The sequence below is a fragment of the Cyprinodon tularosa genome, unplaced genomic scaffold, assembly GCF_016077235.1.
Source record: "Cyprinodon tularosa strain WSP-4 unplaced genomic scaffold, ASM1607723v1 ctg484, whole genome shotgun sequence".
Taxonomy (NCBI): domain Eukaryota; kingdom Metazoa; phylum Chordata; class Actinopteri; order Cyprinodontiformes; family Cyprinodontidae; genus Cyprinodon; species Cyprinodon tularosa.
The window spans coordinates 854,291-877,515 of NW_024039212.1; the positions used below are offsets into that span (position 1 = coordinate 854,291).

Here is a 23,225-nt window from a genome sequence, read left to right on the forward strand (position 1 = left end):
ATACACGCAAACCTTTGATAGATCCGGCCCTTAATGTCTTTGAGAAAAATCTTAAATGCAACAAGAGTGTGTTACTGGTGTTCAAATCTAGAATATGCATTATAACATGACTATGCACTTTTAAGGCAGAGACAAGCTCTAAGATCTTACATATTTAGTCATCTACAGCACACACAGGCCATGCAATCCATCCCACTATTAACTACTCAAACAGCAGTCCATTAGTCTTAACAGACACAGTCACAATACCACAGGAAATGCCATAACAGAGAGAGCTTGGCTGAGTAATGTATTAACTGTTTGCCATCTCTGTACCATCCTGGTGAAAAAATTTATAATTTTCTATTTTGCATATTTTCATTTCAGAATAGTAAGGAGATTACTTTTCAAACTGCTCTTCATACATTTTGATAAGAATGATACATTTAGTTATTTTCAATACTGTCCTAATACTGGTTTCAGGAGGCTTTCTGTCCAAGTAGATTAAAATACGAATTTGTAAGACGCACTTTCTGCAATGTTATGCAAATCAGGGCTATTTGTATTTATATCAAAAGATGCAATTCTCTAACCAAAGACCAGTTCAAATATACTGCCTTTTGTCCTTTAGCATGTAGTAGAAAACACTCAGACTTTGAAAGAAGATTTAAATAATATTTGATTAAATACATAAAAGATAAGCTTATGCAAATACTTTGGCTAACTGCTCATATGGGGGGAAAAAAGTAGATGGTCATTTTTAAAGAAATTAGCTTTGCTTTTAAAAAAAAGTTCTTTACTTTCACTTTTTTTATTAGAAAAAAATAAAATTATTATGATAAACTATATATGGGAAAATATCTCGTTCTACCCCTGACTTTAATGGACCATGTAACAGACATTCTTGTATGATTACCTTTATTAAAGGCTAAATTAGGGTCCTTATTTTTTGATTAATGAACTTAATTCCCTTCTAAAGACCCAAGTCATGAAGTAATGATAACTGTGCATAACACAAAATATATATATATAAAAAATACGATTTCCTCAGGCATTTTTAGATTCAATAAACTATGAATCTAATTCATTAGGTAAGGCAAAAAAACCTGAACCAAAAGTAGACAAAACCAATCCAAAATCTGAAAAAATGTTGGGTTTTTTTGCATTTTCCCCTTAAAAACAGACAAGAGGTAGCTGCACATCCCTCACATACTAAAGATATTTAAGTCATCATGAGTAATTGCACTCCTACTTTCCATTCTCATTTTTCCCATCATCCTTCTTAAAAGAGAACATGTTCTTGAAGGTTTTCCAAGCTCTTTGGGGTCAGGAGAGAAGCACTGACTCAACACTGCTCACTTTGTATGCAAGGCAGCTCGTAGATGCAGCCGATGAAAAGAGCTTGTTGGGGGAGGAGAGACGCAGAGCCCTGGAGCCATGGCTGAGAGACAGGCTAGACTTTATGGTCTAATCTGTGCGCCAGCAGGGACCAAAGGTATCAAACAAGTGTTGTTTCCCTTGGAAGACTGAGGCATTAGGAGAAGAGACTTACAGTAAGGGCAACACAGAGAAGGCCAGTGTTACTCACCTCTTATCCAAAGAGCTGGGCTTTAAGCTGATCTCTTTATCAACAGACTCCCTGCTATATTATGCATTTTCAAGTAGATTTTTTTGTTGCTGATACTATCATGTCTGAATCTGAATATTTATTTTTTAGAAAAAAAAAAATAGATATAGCCAGTAATAGTCAACAAGTTCAAGAATGTCTTTCTTTGGGACTAGATAAAACTCAAGGAAAGTAGAAACACCATATTTCCAGAATACAGGTCAAATCTTTTTTCATACACCTGTGAACACTGTGGCTTAAATAATAGTGTGGCCATTTTATGGAATCTGTACTTAGACTGGAGAGACTAAAACTAGCGTTGCTATCAATAATATCAGTAATAATAAGGAAGTTTACTCATGCATCAATCAACTCTGCAGCTACATCCGAATGCCACTCTTGTGTAAGTGAACACATTCATTTTGTATTTCAAGGTCTACTTGAATCTTATCTGTCTTTGAATCAAATTATTGGACGTTTTTCCACACTGGATCTCAGATTTTCTTCATTAGCTTCACACTTGGCTTCAAGCCATCAACATATTTAGCTTGACAGATTACTATGGATAAATCAAATTGTTCAAATCAGATTAAGAACACTCACATTCATTTCTTAAGATTAGTAATTTTGCTCCTAATACACACACATCCTCATCAAGGAAATACAAATAGAAACACATATGATATAGCTTTTTGGTTAAAGGTTATCAATCTAGCTGACAAAGGAAGAATTAGAGCTGCTGCATGTGGACTTGGTAATGTAATCAAAGATGAGATATTGGAGATGGTGGTGTAAAGAACTGATTCAATGCTAAACAAAATGACAAAAGATTTCAAAACGGAATAAAAACAGATGGAAAAAAACATAATTTATACTTGAAGACAGAGTGAACGCACAGAGAGCAGACAGTCGAGCCATATCCACCTCTATCACCAATGAAAAGAGACTGAAGATTTAAGAGGTGGATCATCATGGTGTCTGAAATTACTGAGACGAAAAGCCGACCAATCAGAGCATGGAGGACTCCATGTCAGCAACTCCATCCAGATGTGGAAAAAAAGATTTTAAACTGCTGCAAATTACCTTAACTTAAAAAAGATAGCAAAGAAGGAACTTTAAAATACGGGGAAAAAAACAAATAAATAAATACAAATAAAACTCCCCGTCCCTATAAAAACATTGATTAAAATCCTGGTGAGAACCCTGTATATTCCCTTTATTTCTAATGAAAGATTATATAAAATTCTACCAAAATGTCTGAGTTTTTGCTTCTTTGCAAAACCATAAATAATATACTGCTTTGGGTAAGGCTGAAATTATGCTCAATAAACATCCTTAAAACCAGAACCAAGCATGGAGAAGCAGCATTTAGTTCATATGTCCTCTTATCTGCAACAGACTCCCAGAAGACTATAAAGGTTTTGTTTAAATAAAAGTTAAAAACCTTTTTTATTTAGATCCATAGTGTGCTTTATTACTAAAATATATCTACGACTAATAAAAATCCTGAATTAAAACATGAGGCCAACAAAAGAGTTAACGCTCTGCTTAAAGCACAAACAGGTTCAGTTGTGGCGGTTTCGTTTGACAAAAAGTTAATACATCTTATAAGCAATGATAATCCGTCTATTGAATCGTTTTGTGTTAAAAGTAAATAAACAGTTGTCCATTTTGTTTTATTTCAACTAGGGCTGAAGCAATTAATCGTTTTAAACGTTATTAATAGATTATTAAAATAAACCTCCACTAATTTAGTAATCAATTAATAGTTAAATTGAGTATAGAAACTAAAACATGCCTTTAGCTGACAGAGCAACCCACTTATAAAATATAAAAAACATTTTGCATTTAAGATTAAAACAAAATGTCTGTCAATATGCTCTATCCAGAACTCCTCAAGGGGAAAAGATTTAGTTTCACCTACTTTAATTTCGTAAAAAATCTTCCTAAAGGGAATCTTTGGCTATCTGATTATTAATCGATTCATCGTAAAAATAATCGACGGATTAATCTATTTGCAAAATAGTCGTTACTTGCAGCCATCATCTCAACCGGAAGAAAACACGCCAAAACTACCACAATAAACACATCATCTACATCATGGAGGATATCAACACTGAGCTTAAACAGACCAATGAGCACAGACAGACATTCCACCAGGAGCCTGGAAGGTCTCAATGACAGATTTGCTGCACAACCTTCAAAATGCCATATTAGATATCCTGAAAAGGAGTTGTAATTATTTAACTTTACTATGTATCAGATTGATGCGTCCAATTGATATAATGACCTGAAAGGCCAATTCTTGCATTGTTGAAGGACTTATTTTTTTACAATAAATTTGACAAAAATTGTGGAATATGTAAATAGTAAAAGAAACACGTATTAATATCATAGCATAAAAATGAACACATGTTTGAAATATATCAATAGATGTATTTGTCTTGATTGCTAGATTACCTAACTTTAATCATTCAGTCGAAGGCAACAATCTTTGTTGAAGGTTTTTCTACTGGATAATTTTTCTTAGTTTAATATTTAATGCTTCTTTTGACAATCTATTTTTTTATTTTTCTATAAAGATAAACATGAAATTCACTATGGAAATAAAGTTGCTTTGCATGAATTGTATTATCATAAATGTTACATTTAAATAGAATAAATGAAAAATATCTCCATCAACACCCAGTGTAACACTGGCTCTGTGTATTCAAGATTAGGTATCAAAAAAGGCTCCCCAGTTACAACCTTTGTAAGTTACTTGGAGTAACCTTTTTTAACCCTTTTGTACACCAATAAAGCTATTAATTTTTCTATTTTTTTAGGTTATATTGTAAAGCAAAGTGGGAGCAGATGTAAATCCAAAATAAATTGATTGGGAACCATCTAACATTATATTCAATTTGTAATCACTTCTTTGTTTTCATTCATTTGCTCGTTCAACGATTAAAAAAATTATGCATTCAAGCCATAGGTTGAAAAAGCTGAAAAAACAAACCAAAAAGCTAATTATTCTTAACAGTCCACTCTGTACATAGACAGCAAAACCTTCCCCCTCGTGTCTTGAGATACTAAAAGAGTATAAATGTATCAATGCCTTTAACCAACCAGACATCAGAGCAGGGTAATGCTGACCTCATTCCATACTCTCGTTGTAGAAAATGACTTTAGTGGCTGTTAGGAAACGTGAGGAACTCTGACAAATTTTACTTTTGAACCCTCTGGAACAAAAGGTGTAATCTGATCTATGATCTGAGCCTTCACATTCTTCAAAACCTCCCCTTTTGAGTCACTTACCATAAGCTTAGTTTTCCAATGTTTTCATCCTGCTTTATTGGTGAACTTAATGTACATTATTCTCTAATATTACATTAAAAGCTTACAAGAAGAGTAAACATCATAAAGAACAGAAAGAAAGGAGCATATATCAGATTTACAAAAAGTAGTTTCTCTGGGAAATTGAAGAGATTAAAAGGAGAATTATCAGAAAGTAGGCATAAGTTCCAGAGAAAATCTCTTAATTTAAGGTTTAAATAAAGAAAAACTTAAGCTTTTTTTTTTTTTATCCCAATTCCTTCTTTCAAAGCTCAAACATTTTATCTGGGGTGTGATTTTACTATGACCTCTCTCAATGAGTTCCAGACCTGCGTAGACTTAAAAAAATACTTTCCTTCCAGCCATCACATGCCTGCGTGGTGGGGGACATGTGGGTGGAGTCTGTGGATTAGGTCTTTTTTTTTCTCCCTTCCTTGAAGGAATCCTTTTAGAAGGATTTAAAGTTGGTCAAGTACACAGAAAGCACTGTTATAACTTCTATTTTTTTAAAGAAATGAGAGTAACCATTCCTTTTACTTAGCGTAAGGCTAAGACAAGTACATATACAGTTTGTTTACATACACAGCTGGAGAAAAGTCACAATGTACTCATTGTTCTTTCCTCCAGCTACATACAGGTGCTGGTCATAAAATTAGAATATCATGAAAAAGTAGATTGATTTCAGTAATTCCATTTAAAAAGTGAAACTTGTATATTATATTCATACATTACATACAAACTCATATATTTCAGATGTTTATTTTGTTTAATTTTGATGATTACAAATGACAACAAATGAAAATCTCAAATTCATCATATCAGAAAATTAGAATATTACTGAAGACCAATAAAAACAAAGGATTTATAGAAATGTTGGCCAACTGAAAAGTATGAACATGAAAAGTATGAACATGTACAGCACTCAGTATTTAGTTGGGCCTCCTTTGGCCTGTATTACTGCAGCAATGCGGCGTGGCATGGAGTCGATCAGTCTGTGGCACTGCTCAGGTGTTATGATAGCCCAGGTTGCTCTAATAGTGGCTTTTAGCTCTTCTGAATTGTTGGGTCTGGTGTATTGCATCTTCTTCTTCACAATACCCCATAGATTTTCTATGGGGTTAAGGTCAGGAGAGTTTGCTGGCCAATTAAGAACAGGGATACCATGGTCCTTCAACCAGGTACTGGTAGCTTTGGCACTGTGTGCAGGTGCCAAGTCCTGTTGGAAAATGAAATCTGCATCTCCAAAAAGTTGGTCAGCTGCAGGAAGCATGAAGTGCTCTAAAACTTCCTGGTATGTGGCTGCGTTGACCCTGGACCTCAGAAAACACAATGGACCAACACCAGCAGATGACATGGCACCCCAAACCATCACTGACTGTGGAAACTTTACACTGGACTTCAAGCAACGTGGATGAAGTGCCTCTCTTCTTTTCCTCCAGACTCTGGGACCTTGATTTCCAAAGGAAATGCAAAATTTACTTTCATCAGAGAAGCAGTCCAGTCCTGTTTCTCTTTAGCCCAGGCAAGACGCTTCTGACGCTGTCTGTGGTTCAAGAGTGGCTTGACACAAGGAATGCGACAGCAGAAACCCATGTCTTTCATACGTCTGTGTGTGGTGGTTCTTGAAGCACTCACTCCAGCTGCAGTCCACTCTTTGTGAATCTCCCCCACATTTTTGAATGGGTTTTGTTTCACAATCCTCTCCAGGGTGCGGTTATCTCTCTTGCTTGTACACTTTTTTCGACCACATCTTTTCCTTCCCTTCGCCTCTCTATTAATGTGCTTGGACACTGAGCTCTGTGAACAGCCAGCCTCTTTAGCGATGACCTTTTGTGTCTTGCCCTCCTTGTGCAAGGTGTCGATGGTCGTCTTTTGGACAACTGTCAAGTCAGCAGTCTTCCCCATGATTGTGTAGCCTATAGAACTAGACTGAAAGACCATTTAAAGGCTTTTGCAGGTGGTTTGAGTTAATTAGCTGATTAGAGTGTGGCACCAGGGGCCATCAATTTTGAACCTTTTCACAATATTCTAATTTTCTGATATGATGAATTTGAGATTTTCATTTGTTGTCATTTGTAATCATCAAAATTAAACAAAATAAACATCTGAAATATATGAGTTTGTATGTAATGTATGAATATAATATACAAGTTTCACTTTTTAAATGGAATTACTGAAATCAATCTACTTTTTCATGATATTCTAATTTTATGACCAGCACCTGTATATAGTTTACTTTGATACATCTTATTTATTTTTTTTAAAGATATGCTGATGAAGATTCTCAGTCATCCAGGTCATAGTCATTCCGTAAAAGTTCCAAAAATATCCACTGGACTTGGTTTCCAAGATTTGAAGATATTTCGCCACCTCTCCAGGATGCTTTCTCAATTCAAATGTGACAAATGTCTCAATTCAAATGTCACAAATGTCACATTTGAATTGAGAAAGCTTCCTGGAGAGGTGGCGAAATGTCTTCAAATCTTGGAAACCAAGTCCAGTGGATATTTTTGGAACTTTTACGGAATTTTTTAAAGATACTTTTCGAGGTACAGCCCATGACTTCTGTTTATACAGATAATTTTATCTGTGAAGATTCTCAGTCATCCAGGTTATTGTCAAACTGGACAAAGCTCAGTTTAGTTCTAGTCTAGGCAACTGGACACCAAGTTTTCTAGAAGACGTTTGGCCTATCATCCAAAAGGCTTCTTCAGTTTTAACTAGTGGTGTGGAGCGCTTAGGTGAATAAACTGTAGGTCTAACAAAGAGTTAAGGGCTAGTTATACTCTGCAGCAGTGTGTCGCAGTGAGCTTGTCGCAGGTATGAAGTAGACATTATTGATTTATTCTCAATTTTGAAGCGTGGTCTACGTTATGTTATTACACGCCATAACACAAGAGGGACAATTACAGACTAGCTGTGGGTCTAGATACAGCCGAGGCGGTGAGGAAGTGGGGAAAAGTTTGTCCGAAAACGTAGGGGCATGAGGGCGAAAAAGAGCGGAGGATCCAGGTGGAAAAAGGGTCCCAGCTTTCTCGTGACCTCGGTCTTTTCCGCAATGGCAGTCATACAAACAAAACAAGGCGGTGAGACACTAAACAGGAAATACGTATGAGTAGAGCAGATGTAGATTTGACCCATCAGAGGCCTCCTGTCTGCGGCACTGTCTGCGGTCACCTACAATTTTGGGAGAGGAGCAGCAGAGTGTCTGCGGAGGGGGCGGGGTCTCTGTGTTCACTGCGACACCTACGCAGACGACCAAGTTTCGAAGCATAAGGCCCCGTCCACACGAAGCCGAACCCTGGCCTAAACGCACACATTTTTCACCAAACCAGCCTCTCATCCATACGAAGCCGGCGTTTCAGGGGTCTGTAAACGATCTTTTTTTTATCAGGCCTTCAGAGTGGGAAGATTTTGAAACGCCGTTTTTCGCGTTTCCATCTTTAAGTTCTAACCGCATTTTTTTTTTTTTTACACGCATGCGTCATAGCGTCGCCTCTAAACACGCATGTGCGACACAGTATCACAACAACAATGGCGCCGTACTGTGTGCTGCTCATGCTACTCACCCTGCTGTCGGGCTTACAACAGAATCTTCTTCTTCTGGAATATCTCCAGGAAGAACAGAGCAATATCGACGACAAACGTTCTGAAAAATATTAGCGTTTCGTGTTCATTTTGACTTCGTGTGGACGGGGCCTTAATCAGCCTTTAGGGGGGACAAAAGGTGGCTCTGATCCCTCCCACTGGATTGGCCAAGGAGGTCACAGGGGGGGTGTTAACCCTGTAATGCCAAATGTATCATATTTGATACATACGGTTTCTGAAATGTTTTGCGTCTGACACCTTTTGCATAATTTAATGGTAAAAACTTTGCTCAAAATCCTATTGTACACAATCAGATATACCTGATAACAGAGGGCAGAAGACTACACAAAAAATAATCTTGACTTATCGCAAAGTAATAAATTATTAATATCAAAAATCTATTTCTGTATTTTCTTTTTACATATTTTGTTAAAAGGCCAAATAAGGACTTCAAACCAAAAAAAAGTAATTTTCTGTTTTGTTTTATTCTTGGATCGGGCTTTAAAGGGTTAATTGTCCTTGGGGGGTTCTGGTGGATGGTACTTTTGTGCTTTTTTTTGTTTTTCCTTTAATTTTGACAAAATATATACCTGTTTGTTTAAAGGTTATCAATAAGTCTGTGTTTTGTAGTTTATGTCTGCATTTCTGATAGAGTGGGGATAATAAAAATAAAGAAACCATCTTGAATGGAAGACAAATTTAAGGATTTTAAGTTTTGTATGAAGTGGCACATATCCAAAGGTTATAAAGATTTCTAACTCTCACCTGGTAAAAATGGAATGATTCTGCGTTTTGGGTCCTTTTGGCCTCCTTCCACAGGGAATTTATCCAGCAATTCCATCTGAAAATTCCAAAATGTTTCAAAAGTTATTAGCACAGATAGTATTTACATTCACAAATTACAGGCTGATGAAACAGGATAGCTGCAGGTGGTGAGGAAGTCAATTTTTATAAATCAGCAGTTGCTACAGTAAATCCGGCCAATGGGGGCAGGAATGTTCTGGCCTGATGGTATTTCTTTTTTACCACTGGGCTTCATATGTTGCTGTAGTCATGGGCGCTGTTAGCAGCCAGGAGCCACTGACATAGTGGAATATTTCTGTTTCCATCGTATCTCAGAAAGAAAAGAAAAAAAATCCCAATGAAATGTGGTTCTTCGTGGCTCTAAATCTCGTCTTTTTATTCTTGACCTCTGTTACAGCAATTATTAATAATAAAAAAAAAAAAAAGTAATCCTACCCTTAATTATTGTCTCACTGAAATTAATTGTGTAGTTTTTTCAGCTAAATAAATAACTACTAAGGTACACAAATGCTATGTTTTAATAGTAACACTAATATTAATAATTCTTTATGAAACTTTGTTAAAAAAAAAAAAAGCTTTCCTAAAAACTAGGCAAAGCAAGTTTATTTGTAGCAAGACAATGCATTGTTGTACATGAAAACAAATAGGTACATTGCAGTGATGCAAAGGAAATTAATTAAGTAATACATATAAATGTATAAGACAATGAAAAAAAAAAGAATAATTAAAATAAGAATATGAAAAAAAGAATGTTGGACCACAAAGTTAACCTATTCAAATTTTGACACATAAGTCAAAGACAACAAATTAAATATAGTATATAACACCCTGTAAGAATAAAGAATATTGCCATCATATGTAATAAAATTAAAAAGATTTAATCCAGCCTTACAGATACCTATAGTTTTTGTTTTGTTTTTTGTTTTTTTGAGTGTCGACGGGGGGATTTAACTTGACTAATAACTGTAAGGAAAACACTGTGTTCATTAAATAGTCATTCTAAAGCAACAACCAACATACTGAGTGGTTGAGACATTTATTAAATGTTTAAATATTAAAAAGACACCTTGCATGTATTAATAACAACGATACCATTAATACTGAAACGAAAAAGTAATATTTTAAATTTGAGTTTCTTGTTAGCAATAGACCAATAAATCAGACCTCGTTCGGCATCATTCATGTGTACTGTAAGTAGATTATTCAGTAGCCATGCTTTAACGTGCATGCTATGTGGCTCTCCTAATTTAATAAACATTGTTAATTGTTTTTCTTTGATTTGTTAGTAAATATTTCTTTATTTTGTTAAAATTAAGACCTGAGTATGTTTTTAGCATGTTAACAGAGAAAGAAAAAGCAAGATCAGCTTTAAAAAAAGATTTTATCTCACATGTTGGGGATCGGTTAGTGATTTATAGTAATCAGCATCGGTCTTAAAAAAACAAAAACAGCATATGTGTGGAGAACACTTTATGTTTCTCATGGTGTTTAAGACACACTGACGCAATCACAACAGGACCCTGGCTACTAAATAATGGAGAGCTCAAGAGATATTTAAGGGCCTGAAGCAAAGTTCCTTACAATATGCTTTAACCAGTTATTAGAAGATTGCTTCCATTCTTTCCATCACTGGTACCCTCAAAATCTTGACTGGTATGGGATTCATTTTTAGAATGCAGGAATTTTTAGGAGTCTAGTCAGAAATAGAACCTCGATGGCTTTTTTTTTATTTCTGCCATAAAAATTCAACTGTAGCTATGTACATTTTGTTCATCTGCTATATACTATTTTTAAATTGCAAAGGATCACATGGATGCAGGTTTCATCCAATGAGCCCTATGGAATACTACAGGAAAGTAAAACTGTTTTCCACAGTTGGCATTCTTTAAGATTAACCTTTTAAGCACCAAGGGGTTCTCTTGAAGTCTGTACTTGAAATAAAATATTTTTTTTCTTTTCTTAGCAGCTACAGGCTCTATAATAATAATTTCGGTATCAAAATAAGGCTAACACTTTGGAGATTTCATCAAAACCAGTGAGTAAATGAGGATGGATAACAGAGAAATAGCAGAATTATTTTTCCCTCTCCAAAATTCTTCTGAATTATAAACTAAATATACCTTTAAGACATATCACGAATAAGGCTACAAACTTAGGAAACTCCAAATTTAAAAATAAATGCCCACCATATCAGCAGTTTCAACAAATAAAGAAAAAATAATTTGGTCCTTTGTTTATTTTTAATAAATTTGAAGCAAAAAGGGTTTCAAAATTAAGTTGAAGATATGGTTGAACCCACTGAGTTAATTACAGACTATGGATTTAATCCATTTTGGTATGGAACCCCACACACAAATTGATATATCATTGTAAAGATGAATAAATAAATTCTTAAAAATATTGTAAAATGGCATTGCTAGTGTTGTTATACAAGGTAATAACATTTGCTTATAGAAGTTGTTAAAGGTGACACCAAAATACATATAATTATGAGTTCTTAGATTTTAATACTTAAGATGACTCAAAAGGTTAGTTCAGCAAGTCTTTCTTCAAAATGGAAAACACAAGAGACCTTCCCATTTAATGATGGCTTATGTGTCTCAGTATTTAAAAGTAAGACAAAATCTACTTGTCTAAATGTGTCCATATCTACAGTCAAATCAATATTTAAAAAGATTAAAAATAAATGGAATTGTAACTGCCAACCTAAACTCATATAATTAGGTTTGAATATTTTGGATGCCTTTTTACCTGAAATACTAACTGATAGGATGGCACTGTTCAGAATGAACTTCAAAATCTATATTTAATCTAAATATTTATACATGGAGCCTCCAACACAGCCGTCCTGGGTTTAAATGTAGACTTGGAAACCTTTGGTCCATGTCTTCCCCACATTTCTTTTCTACTGACAAATATATTAAGGCCACTAGTGCCATACAAAATAAAACCAAGAAATAGAAATCTGTAGGATAAATCATAAATGGAGGACTCTGGAAAAAAATCAAGTGGTAAAAGAGAGAAAATTCTAAAACAGTATGGTGGGCAAAAATGATTAAACTCAAAGTGCATCTGCTAAAGAGTCGGATATTAGTCAGGGACACAACATCACCTTAGGAATGCCATGATAAACACAGAGGCAGCCACAGCCTGACAGAGACAAAGAGGATCCAATGCCCCACACAGTGTAATTGTTCCCATGTGTTTGGGTGGGAGTGCAAACATATCCCAGTCTCGGTGTCTACTTTAAAACTTGTATCTACTCTGTAATCAGAGCCACTCAAAGGGGAAAAAAAGACATCTGGAGACAGAAAGTAACATTCCTGCAAAATGTAATCTATGTCATGCATCCAACATAGACTGTTCATGCTCCAAGGGAAGGTCTTTAGCTGTTTAAAGCATCATGGATGCAGTGTTTGTCCTATTGCAGAACTGACATGAGACCTGCTTTGTGAGGGAGTGATTCCCACATGTGTGAAATAATCATAATAAGTTGCTTTGGAAAAAAAAAAATTTACTTCAAAAAAAAAAAAAAGTACAGTATTACAAGCTTAGTAATTTGTTGCTTTGCCTTTGATCGGGTATCACGGTGGAAAAGGTGACAGAGGTGATAGGCAAATTAACCTGCCAGTTTTATAACTTTAAACAGTTTATAAATACAAAAACCACATATATCATTCACTAAATACTTACGGAGAAAATGTGTAACTTATCTGGCTTTGTATTAGCAAAAAACAAGTACTGCTTTTATAAATGCATGTTCTTCCAAAGTCTAATACCATCCAATTTTAAAGATACATTATGTAAATTTTTACTGAAAGAAAATCTTTAAAATAGCCTTTTTATTTTACCTTTAACAACTAAAACATAGTCTAAAACAGAATGAGAGTTACTAGACTTAGTAGTTTAGCTGCAATTCATCTATAAGCCTGTAGCCCATTTTCTATAATTACTTTGGGTCGGTTGTTTCGCCAGCTGTTCTGCGGATGTGACATCAAGCGCATCGATGTTAAATAGGTCCAACGTAGCAAACAATCTAAGCATTATATTCAAGATAGACTTTGTGGATTCTCAGAAGCGACCAACATCCAGTTCAACTCAATGGCAATGGCAACTCTAGTCAAGGTTAAAAAAGTAATAAATACAAAAAAATAAATAAAAAAACATAATAACCTTGTTAAGTACAAACGCGTGCTTAGTAGTTCATAAATACGTATGTTCAGATCCAGACACCAGAACTCATTAGTGCTTATCTGCAGGTTGGGGACAGAAGATGGCCACGGCCATCTTTTCCACTTAATGGCCACCACTACCAGCTAGTTTATGGACATAATTAAACATATTCAAACATGCAGTTCCCCTCTAAACCAAAGTGTGGCAGCAGTGGAATGTCCTAACTACAGCAATTTGACATTTTAACTGCTAGAATATTGACCCTAAACTGACAACAAAAATGCAGTAATTATCTATTCAAATCAATGTATTAACAATAAAGATTAATACAGAAGCCATACTCTTTTCTGAACATGTTTTTGTGTTTTAAGGAGACATCTGCAGTCATGAGTCTTCAATATAATAACAAATAAACAACAGATAAACAACCCTACATTATTATCTTAGACAGCCTAGGTTTACAAGTATGTGTTAAAATTTATTAGCAAGGGGTTATTTAACATACCTGCCCTGTCTTCAGTGATTTCTTTCTTTTTTATTATTTTTTATAAAACGATCAGATTATTATTTTTTTTTTTTGCATGTTAAGGTTTCTGCCATTCCAGTTTGATTAGTGTAGATTCCCCCTAAACTGGTTTTGTTGCCAACCACTTTTGGCCACCCCTCAGTACACACTGATTCCTGCCTTGCCCTCAGTAGCCTATTAAAATCTTCTATTTCGGTCACTGCTTATTAGATTTCTTGAAGGTTTAAAAAATAAATAAGTTTTTGGTGAGAAAAATATTTTGTGGCTCAAACCTGCTTTAAATCGCCAACAGAAAAGATGGATGACAGGAAATGACGAAGAGGCAGTTAGCGAGAACAGTTACATATTTCAGTCTAGCATCACTGTGTTGGCCAGACACCTGGCCTGATGTCAAATGTGAGCGACTTTCAGTGTTTGTATCAAAACACCACAGCTGGTTGAAAATATTGCTTTGCCTAACTACAGTCAACAAAGCAGGAAGCATAAGAATAGCATGGTAGGGGTGAGGTCAGGCAGGAAAACCCCAACCAAAAATACTTCTGCCAATACCATCAGATTCAATGACAGTAATTGTGACATATCAAGAGAGGTAATATAATAAAAAAAAAAAAAAGAAATCCCTCACTGCATTGTCAAAAATTATTCTATAAAGGAAAAGTCCAGTCACATTCAGAATACAAATTTTTGAAAGTACTTTAAATATGAAATTATTAATGTTCAATAAATGATAAGTGTTTTTAATGAAAAGTAATTTAATTTTAATGTGCTTTACCGGAGACATCCATATTTGTTAAAGAATACTACTGCCACCTACTGGTTTATAATGTCACAGTGTGGTATCGGCTGTTGATCAAGTCCCAGTGCTGTATCTGGTGTTTGTCACAACGTACTATTATCCATGATGTGCGACAACCAGTGCACTATGCGAAGCAGAGAGTAAAGGATTAATGATGTGCTTTTTCTCTGGCCAGAAGTTTGATGGCAAATCCTTAATCTTAAAGTTGGTAATCCAACGATGAACCAGTGGTGGATCATGAATGGGAAAGGTGAAATAACAAATTTTCTTTTTTGCTTTTACCGAATGTATTAAAACATCCAACTGCCATGCACGTGGGCATTTTCAGTTTAACTATAGCCATCATGAATTTCAATGGTGAAGTCCTCTCAAAGTCGTAAATAATTGTTGTTGATTGCAGATATGTCTAGTAGCTAGGCTTACCACACCATGACGTCACTGCTGGAAGATGACAGGAGTGAGGTGTTACTATATTTGGGCAAAAATGGCCGGTCCAGGACTCAGTGATCGTGATGAAAAATATTGCTTTTATTTTTTTACAGAGAGTGAATCAAAAAGCAGATTGTAGGACACAATGTTATCGTCTTAAACTTTTTGTTTTTATTAGTTTTAACTAGTGTTGCATCTGCGAGTACCAACAAAAAGGTTTATTCAACTAAAGTATTGTCACCCATTCCAGGTAGGCAATAAAAAGTCCTACTGGATTCACTTTGTATAAGTCTTTTTCCTGCTTCAAAAAGGTAGGCAGCAGCTTGACAAAGTCTTGATGGCAATTATTTTACATCCAAGTAGTATGCAGTTCTTCATATATGTACTGGTATACAAACTCATCAATTTCAAACTGATGGTATCGGTATGGTATCGGGCATTGGAATCAGGGCCAAAACACGGCATCGGCGCAACACTAGTTTTAACATAATCTGTGTGTCGAGTCAAGAGCATCTGTAGTGTTATTTTGTCTGATGATTTAGTTTTACCTGATGGATAACAAAACTGAAAATATCTGTTCTTGGTGACCCAAGTAACTGTAAGACCATGGTATAAACGAGCAGAGCTGGGTAGCCCTGTGCCTAGCTGTGCTCAGTAGCTAAAAGGTTAGCCTTTTTAAGCTTGGCCAGTTACCCATACTAAGCTACACTACTTTTAACTTTGTATCAACGACCGTTCATTTTCTACAAGTAGTTTAACTGTTGTTTCCTTTCTTTAAAATCTCCATGAAAGTCAAATTGAAATATGTTCCATTCATCCTCCCTTGCCCTCGTCTTAATAAAAACATTACAAAGAAGAAATTAGACTTTTTTTTTATCACCTTTTTAAATGGCAGTACTCAGTCTTACTTTGAACGCAGTACTTTCCTTCTAGAATGAAAATGATTGTTTTCTACTTTCCACTACTTTAGGTCACCAAAGAAACAAGAAACAAGAAATAAAATAATAGCAAATATAAATAATAAGAAGTTAAAACTTAGATTTAGATATTGTGACCACATCAGCAGGGGCGGGGCCCCGAGCAAAGCTGACCACCTGAGCAGATGTGGTACCTACGCCACAATTGAGGAACCCTGAGTTATAACAATCCATCACTCTGCACAAAAAGAAAAAAAAATTTAAATGGATGCAACTAGTGATGAAATACTGTCGCTGGTTTAACATTATACTAGCAGCTTCAGAGACTTAAATGAAACATAGCATGACTCCAATGCAAATTGAAACTATTTGGGGTTGTCTGTCTGCTGGTCAGTAAAGCAATCTCAATATGGGCTGATTTACAGCTGACATTCTCAGAGCTTTGATGCAGCTGGCCTCTAAAGATCCATTACCTTCAACGGAAGAAGGGAACTGATACTAATAAAATTTCCCCCTGTGCAAAGCACACACTGGCAGAACCGTGATGTTCAAATGACTCAGACATTTCTGTGGTCATCAGTGCAGTCTTTCCATTCATCAATGTCTCTCTTTTAACTTCAATAAGATATTTTCTCAGTCCTCTCACACAGTTTAATTAGTGGTGTTATATGGGTGGGGCAAGAGTGAAACTGCCTCTATGATGGAGAGGTCTCTCAAATACTTTAGTGCCAAGTGTCACTTTCCATTATAAATACTTTCCATAATACATACATGAACATTAATGAGATCTCATTCTTAATAAAACAGCCTTTCATACAACAGTGCCTCATATTAATCAGCCACAGCAGCTTCAACTCGTCTTGGAAGAAGGGTTATAAAGTTAACTAAAGTCTTTATGGGAATATTTTACCAACTTTACAATTGTCTTTAGTAAGAACTATAGTGTAGAGGGGAAGAAAATGCATTAGAATAGGGCATTGGCTCTTGATATTAAAGCTTCAAACGATTTAATTTGACATCTATCACTATCATCTGGGTCATGGATGGGCATCTACTTTATTGACATTCAATCCAACAAGCATCCTATTGGTAAGTTTCTTCATGGCAACTGCAGTGCAAACCTACAGTCCAATATTAAAGGTATAGTGGAGGATTTTCACGAATAAAAAAAAAAAAAGGATGCACATGCACAACCCTGTAGCAGCTCCTGAGAGCGAACGCCTATTAAATGCATGTGAGAACATGCATGAGCCAATTTCTCCTCGTGCACGCTCTGTTTAAAAGTTGCTGTTTGCATCGCTCATACAAGCTTACTTTCCAAAAGTAAGTGCCAGCTCCTCCCACGTGTGCTTAGGATCGTGCTCAGGATCTAACCGCAAGCACTATTTTCTATCCAGCGGCCAAGTTCGAAGATGGCTGCGCTCTCGAAAGCGTCACTTTTTGATTTTGTTGTGTGGTGGTAGATAAACCATGTACAGACGTTTAACATACATGTGAGCATGTTTATTTTGCTAGCAGGCGTTTAGAAATAAATATGACGCAATAGTTATAGCTCATCAAAAATGCTGCCAACCAACACCAGGTGGATCATACCATTTCAGTTTTAAACTCATCGCACTGACTTTCTATGCATAAAAGGATAAACTGTAAAACCTTGTAATTGGTCTATAAAGCACAGAATGGACCTGAGCCAACATATGTTTTTGAGTTACTGGTAAGGTTTAAATCTTTTAGGTTTCTCAGCTCTTCAGACACCTGCTTATTCAGTACTTTTAAAATCAGAATTAAACAAGGCTAGTAGACATTTAGTTTCTGTGTTCCTCAGCTCTGGAAAAAAACTCCCTGAAACCTTGAAATGTGCATAAACTATTGCTTCTTTCTAATAGGAACAGATAACAATATTGTTTACGAAAACTTATGATTGAAAAATCCTGCTGAGACTTAACACTTTACCATCTGTATCTTTTTATGTTTTTTTCTTCAAAATCCGATTTTGTTATGTTAATGTTTCTCTTTTGTTTGCCTTGTGTATGACTGGTTCTATATAAACACTCATCTTGCATTTGAAATAGAAGTTTTTTTCCTTCAGAATAAGAGAAGTGTAGTGTTTTGGGGTTTGCATGTTAAATTAAGACTTTAAACTAATTTAATTTAGGATTTTCCATTGAGCCCTGCAGGCAGTTTAGGTCATCCACAGACCAAATGTGGATAAGTACAGGAATTTAACCAGAGCCACACAATGACATACTAACACAATTACTCACCTGGAGGTCAAAGAACTTGCTGTAACGCCTGTAAATGGTTTCTGTACTCCCATCACTCCAGGACACTTTGATGATGTAAACCTTGCAAAAAAAGAGGAACAAGGATTATTTTATTACATATGAAAGAAAAAATATATTGCAGTTTTCATTCATTCATTTTGGTCTATCTCAAACTATTTCATAAACCAAACGAAGACAACCTTTTGTTTCAAATCACATCTTCATTTTTTTTACAATATTGAAATGTTCTAACTTTAAAAGGACTGTGCATGGAAGGCAGACAGCACTCTGGCTGAAAGCATCAATAACTATTATTACCAGCATGTTTTATTATTTCACTTCCTTGAGTGTTTTAATCACTTCCTGTCTCTTGAACCATGTATAAATGCATTTAGAACGGCTTTAGAGACAAACACTGTGGCAGGAATTGACATCATAAGTTATGTAATGGACCAATATATCTACAAATTGCAAAGACATTATTAGAAAATTAGTGTATATATTGATAAACATGCAACCAACTGTTGCCTTCATTTGAAAACTGTAGCAAAAAATGCAAGATTCAAGCCAATCACCAGGGTTTAAAGGAAGCAGACATATACTGTAGAGCATGCCCTCAACTATCTCAACAAAAAAAATGAGAGCAGAGAAGAGGGAGGTGATTGGAAACTCCCTGGTGGCTAACTGTGTCTGGCTCGCTGCTCCTGGCATTGCTCCCAGACCTGCTCCGGCCTAACTCTCTCTTGCAGGGCAGCATAGTCATAGATTTCTAAACAGAGATGTAGGGGAACTGTTTTGATATAAATGTGAAAGAGTTTTATACTGAGTTTACTCAGTATACTCATAAAGAACAGGCAGTGAGCTATTATTCCAAACAATAAAGAGAACAAATGTTAATGGGTTAAACTGATGTTCCAAGCAGCCAAGTTTGAGATGTGCTGAGTGAGCTGCAGTAGACCATGGCTATTCATTCCAGTGGGTGGACACTGGCTAAGCTTGCAAATAATCAGTCATTATTAGTGTTTGATTTGTGCTGTCTTTATAATGCGAGTAAAAATGAGAGAAAATGGATTTAGTATGAAATAAACCAGTGCATGTAAAAGAGATCATAAGCAAACCTAGATTTCTGAAAAATTTAAAGAAAAAAATGTAAAGCAAAGGGAAACCACATGGTTTGCACTGGAGAGTAAAAAGACAGATGGAGAAGACACAGGGCCAGAAGCACTGCGTCCGCACCACCAACACTCACAGCGGTCCCCCGCCCATTTGTCCCAAGTTTATTTTTTATCACATGTACAGAACACCATGGATGCTAAGCAGAAAATTCTCAGAAGCATGGATACAGGGATGCTAAACTAACACAAATACCTGTTATGTGGCTCTCATTGTTAGACTTCTGGCTCACATGCTGTCATATGGTCTACAGTGACTGTTCATATGAAGGCAAATGCGCCCACTTTAGCAATTCCAGCAAAAACAACAGAGGATTCTTTGTTTTGCAAATGCAAAAGAGTTAGAAATGAAGCTTTGTCTGTTTGACATTCTTGTCCATCAAACTAATGGTCTAGGTCTTACTGAAAGACAGAATAGAATTGCTTGCATATTTTTAATATCTTCTGATTGCTGCAGAACTGAACACTTAACCCATGATAGCAACATACAAATCATCAGCTAATGACTCAACAAATCTAAAATTGCTATAAGATCACTTCTCCTAATTCTATTGCACAAACCGATTGTAATGAGGACTATTGTCAACATGTGACACATGTGCAGTCAGGTTGATGGCATAAGATAGCTGGTGTGACTTCCAGGCCGGTCATGCCTGAAGGCATGTTTTGCAGAGTTCACTGAAGGACCTGATGCATAAAAAAGCATGAGATGCTACAGCCTAATGTGTTTTCTCGAGGCTTTGACTGTTTGGTACATGTGAAAGCAGACATACAGTTCATTGCAAAAGTCTTAATATCTTTTCAAACTTTTCCTATTTTTGTGACACCGTAATCTTAAACGTCAGTGAATTCTAATGGGATTTGAACAGACAGACAAACACAAAGGAGTTCATAGCACCTTTTACAGAACATCAATAACGATATAATAAAATGGTAATAACACAGCAAGTCACACTATATTACTTGGTAACAAGAAAAATGTGGTAATTACCCAAAAATTAAGTTATTACTGGCATGTAATTATTACAAGTGTATGTTACTATGTAGCAATGGAGATATTTGGGGGTAATTACCATTAGCTTATAACGGTTTCTATTATTGGCCACCACCTACCACCATATTACAAAGTAAATTGTAACCTATGATCAGGTAAATATAGCATTATAAAACTGAACTCAAGTTACATATAAATAAGAGTGTAGTTATGAAGTTTGGCTTGCTGTATTCTAGGTTTGGTGTTCTGTTATATGCCAAGTAATAAACTGCCTTTTACTAAATAACAACACATTGATTTATTGCTGTAGATGAATTGACTGAGTTACCTGGGTTTATCTTGCCTGCCTTAAATTTGAAGCACAGCTCTTACCAAAATTCTCTATAAAGTATTTTTTGTTACCTAGTAATATAGTGTAACTTCCTATGTTATTACCAACTTATTACATGGTTACTGACGTACTGTAAAAGAAAGCATTACCGATGAACAATATGCATTTGAAAATTGAATAGTTGTAGAGGTTTATTAAAACCATTCAATCTTATTTCAGCTTTGCAAATCGATAAATTATCAGTTTTTGTCTTGTCAGATGGATGGAAAAAGCTTCTGAGCAGTGACTATCATACCTTGTCAAAGAATATTAACCAGATTTAGGTTTGGACATTTTAGTGGGCCTATATTAAACATGGATATTATTTTAGCCAAACAACTAAATTTAATACTGATAAAAAAAAAAAAAAGAATAATCTTATCCCCTGCATTTGTACTCAGTTGTAAAGGAATATATAAATATATAACAAATGTAAAATATTGGTTCTGTTCCCTATTTTTATCTTATGAAACCTGATATTAGTTACTGCAGTCATATGCCCACATTCCCTTTAATAGGCAATGGGTAGAGATAAAATATTGAAATAAAATAATCTGGTATTGAAGGCAATGCAAAGCTTAATACTTATGGTTGGTAAATTAGTACTATTTAGTAGTGTTGCACCCATGCCATTTTTTGGCCCCGATACCCGGTACCTGGCTGTGCAGTATCGGCCGATACCGATACCATAATAATGTAAAATAATTGCCACCACGGCTTTGTCAAGCTGCTGCCTACATTTGTGAAGCAGGAAAAAATCTAATACAAAGTGAACCCAGTAGAACTTTTTATTGCCTACCAGGAGTGGGTGACAATAGTTGAATAAACTTATGGCTCTCAAAATGGTATCGGTGCCCTATTTGTTGGTACTCGCCGATACCGATACCACAATTTTAGGGCAGTATCGGGGCCCCGTCCGATACTGGTATCGGTGCAACACTACTATTTAGTAGTCAAAAGAGACTGGTGGAAAATCTACAAGAGGAAAAAGAATTTAAAGGCAAAAAAAAAAAACGCAAATGACTGGCTTTTGTCATCCAAATGGAAGGGAAACACAACCCACACAGCATGATGCTTCCACCACCATGTTTTCTGTTAGTGGATGTAGTTTTTTGTTAATCCCATTTCATTTTTTTTTGTAAGCAAATATGTTAAAAAAATTGACCTAAAAGAGGGGGGGGGGGGGGGGGGGGGGGTTATGTCAATGTTCTACGTAGTTGATAATCAAACAGACAATTATATGAAAATACCCAAAACCTACAATAGAGACTTTCAATCTCATCCAACAGGAGTTATTTGGTAGGTCCAGTAGAGGAAAACAATAAACAAACAGCGGTTAGTGTTTTAAGTTTCCACTCCCCATATACCAACTTTTGATTTTCAGGATTAAATCAGATTAAAAAGCAATATTATTAAATCAAATAAAGAGTAATCACATTCTGGGGATGTGGAACTCGTCCTTTGTGCTGGTTTGGTAAACTGTAACCTGACACTCTTTGTTGTTACTTTTCCTGACTGCAAAAGGAGAGCAATCTCAGCGTCATCCAACATAAAGAAGCTTACATAGTGTTTGTTGGGACTCCTTCGCTTCTGGACATCCTGCACGGTTACTTCTTGGACGGTGCGCCGCGGCATAATGTCCTCCTCTTCCACTGACCGTTAAAGCAACAACAACAACAAAAAAGCGCAGAAATTCCACTCCAAGTTTCCTACGAGCGATCTCAGCCGGTTGGAAAAGTTTGCCTTTTCAGCACCTCTCTCTCTGTCATCCACGCAGTTCTGTTCCGTCACCCGTGGCTCTGACAAAGCCCGTTTTCCGCAAATTTACTGCGTCAGATTTCCTGTCCAACATTCAGTCGATTTGTGCATGAAGGTCTGTAAGGATCCTGGATCTCCTCCTTTCTTTCTTCCTTTCTTCCCAGTTGTGCCTTGTCCCGATCCGCTTACGACTTCCCAACAAAACTCCCAGCCTATCCCAGCTCGCCCACTCCCATCTGAGCAGCTGGAAAGCGCAACTCTGCTCCGTGGACCGGCCCTATGGCGTCACCGTTAACCACACGCTGCCTCAGCATCAGAGAGTAGCTTTTATTTTTATTCATTGTATTTATAATCAGACTGTTTGGAGGAAATATAGAGGTATGTTATATACACACACACATATATATACATATATATGTATATATACATATATACATACATACATATACATACATACATACATACATACATACATACATACATACATACATACATACATACATACATACATACATACATACATACATATATATG

The 23,225-nt window shown here is 35.9% G+C and overlaps 1 protein-coding gene across 4 annotated transcripts in view; it reads right to left on the bottom strand.

The window, feature by feature from the left end:
* sh3pxd2b (SH3 and PX domains 2B) overlaps nt 1–22,937 on the bottom strand; it is a 59,818-nt gene extending 36,881 nt beyond the window's left edge. For 2 of the 4 annotated variants that reach the window (XM_038302208.1, XM_038302207.1), the window contains exons 1-3: nt 22,497–22,935; nt 18,398–18,478; nt 9,254–9,329 (exon numbers count right to left, since the gene is read on the bottom strand). In XM_038302208.1, the coding sequence (XP_038158136.1) occupies nt 9,254–9,329; nt 18,398–18,478; nt 22,497–22,568 (229 nt within the window). In that variant the 5' untranslated portion in view covers nt 22,569–22,935. Of the gene's footprint in view, nt 1–9,253; nt 9,330–18,397; nt 18,479–22,496 lie in introns of all 4 variants that reach the window. The other 2 variants (XM_038302205.1, XM_038302206.1) reach the window with 2 other exon arrangements.
* Between the last annotated feature and the right edge of the window lie 288 nt (nt 22,938–23,225).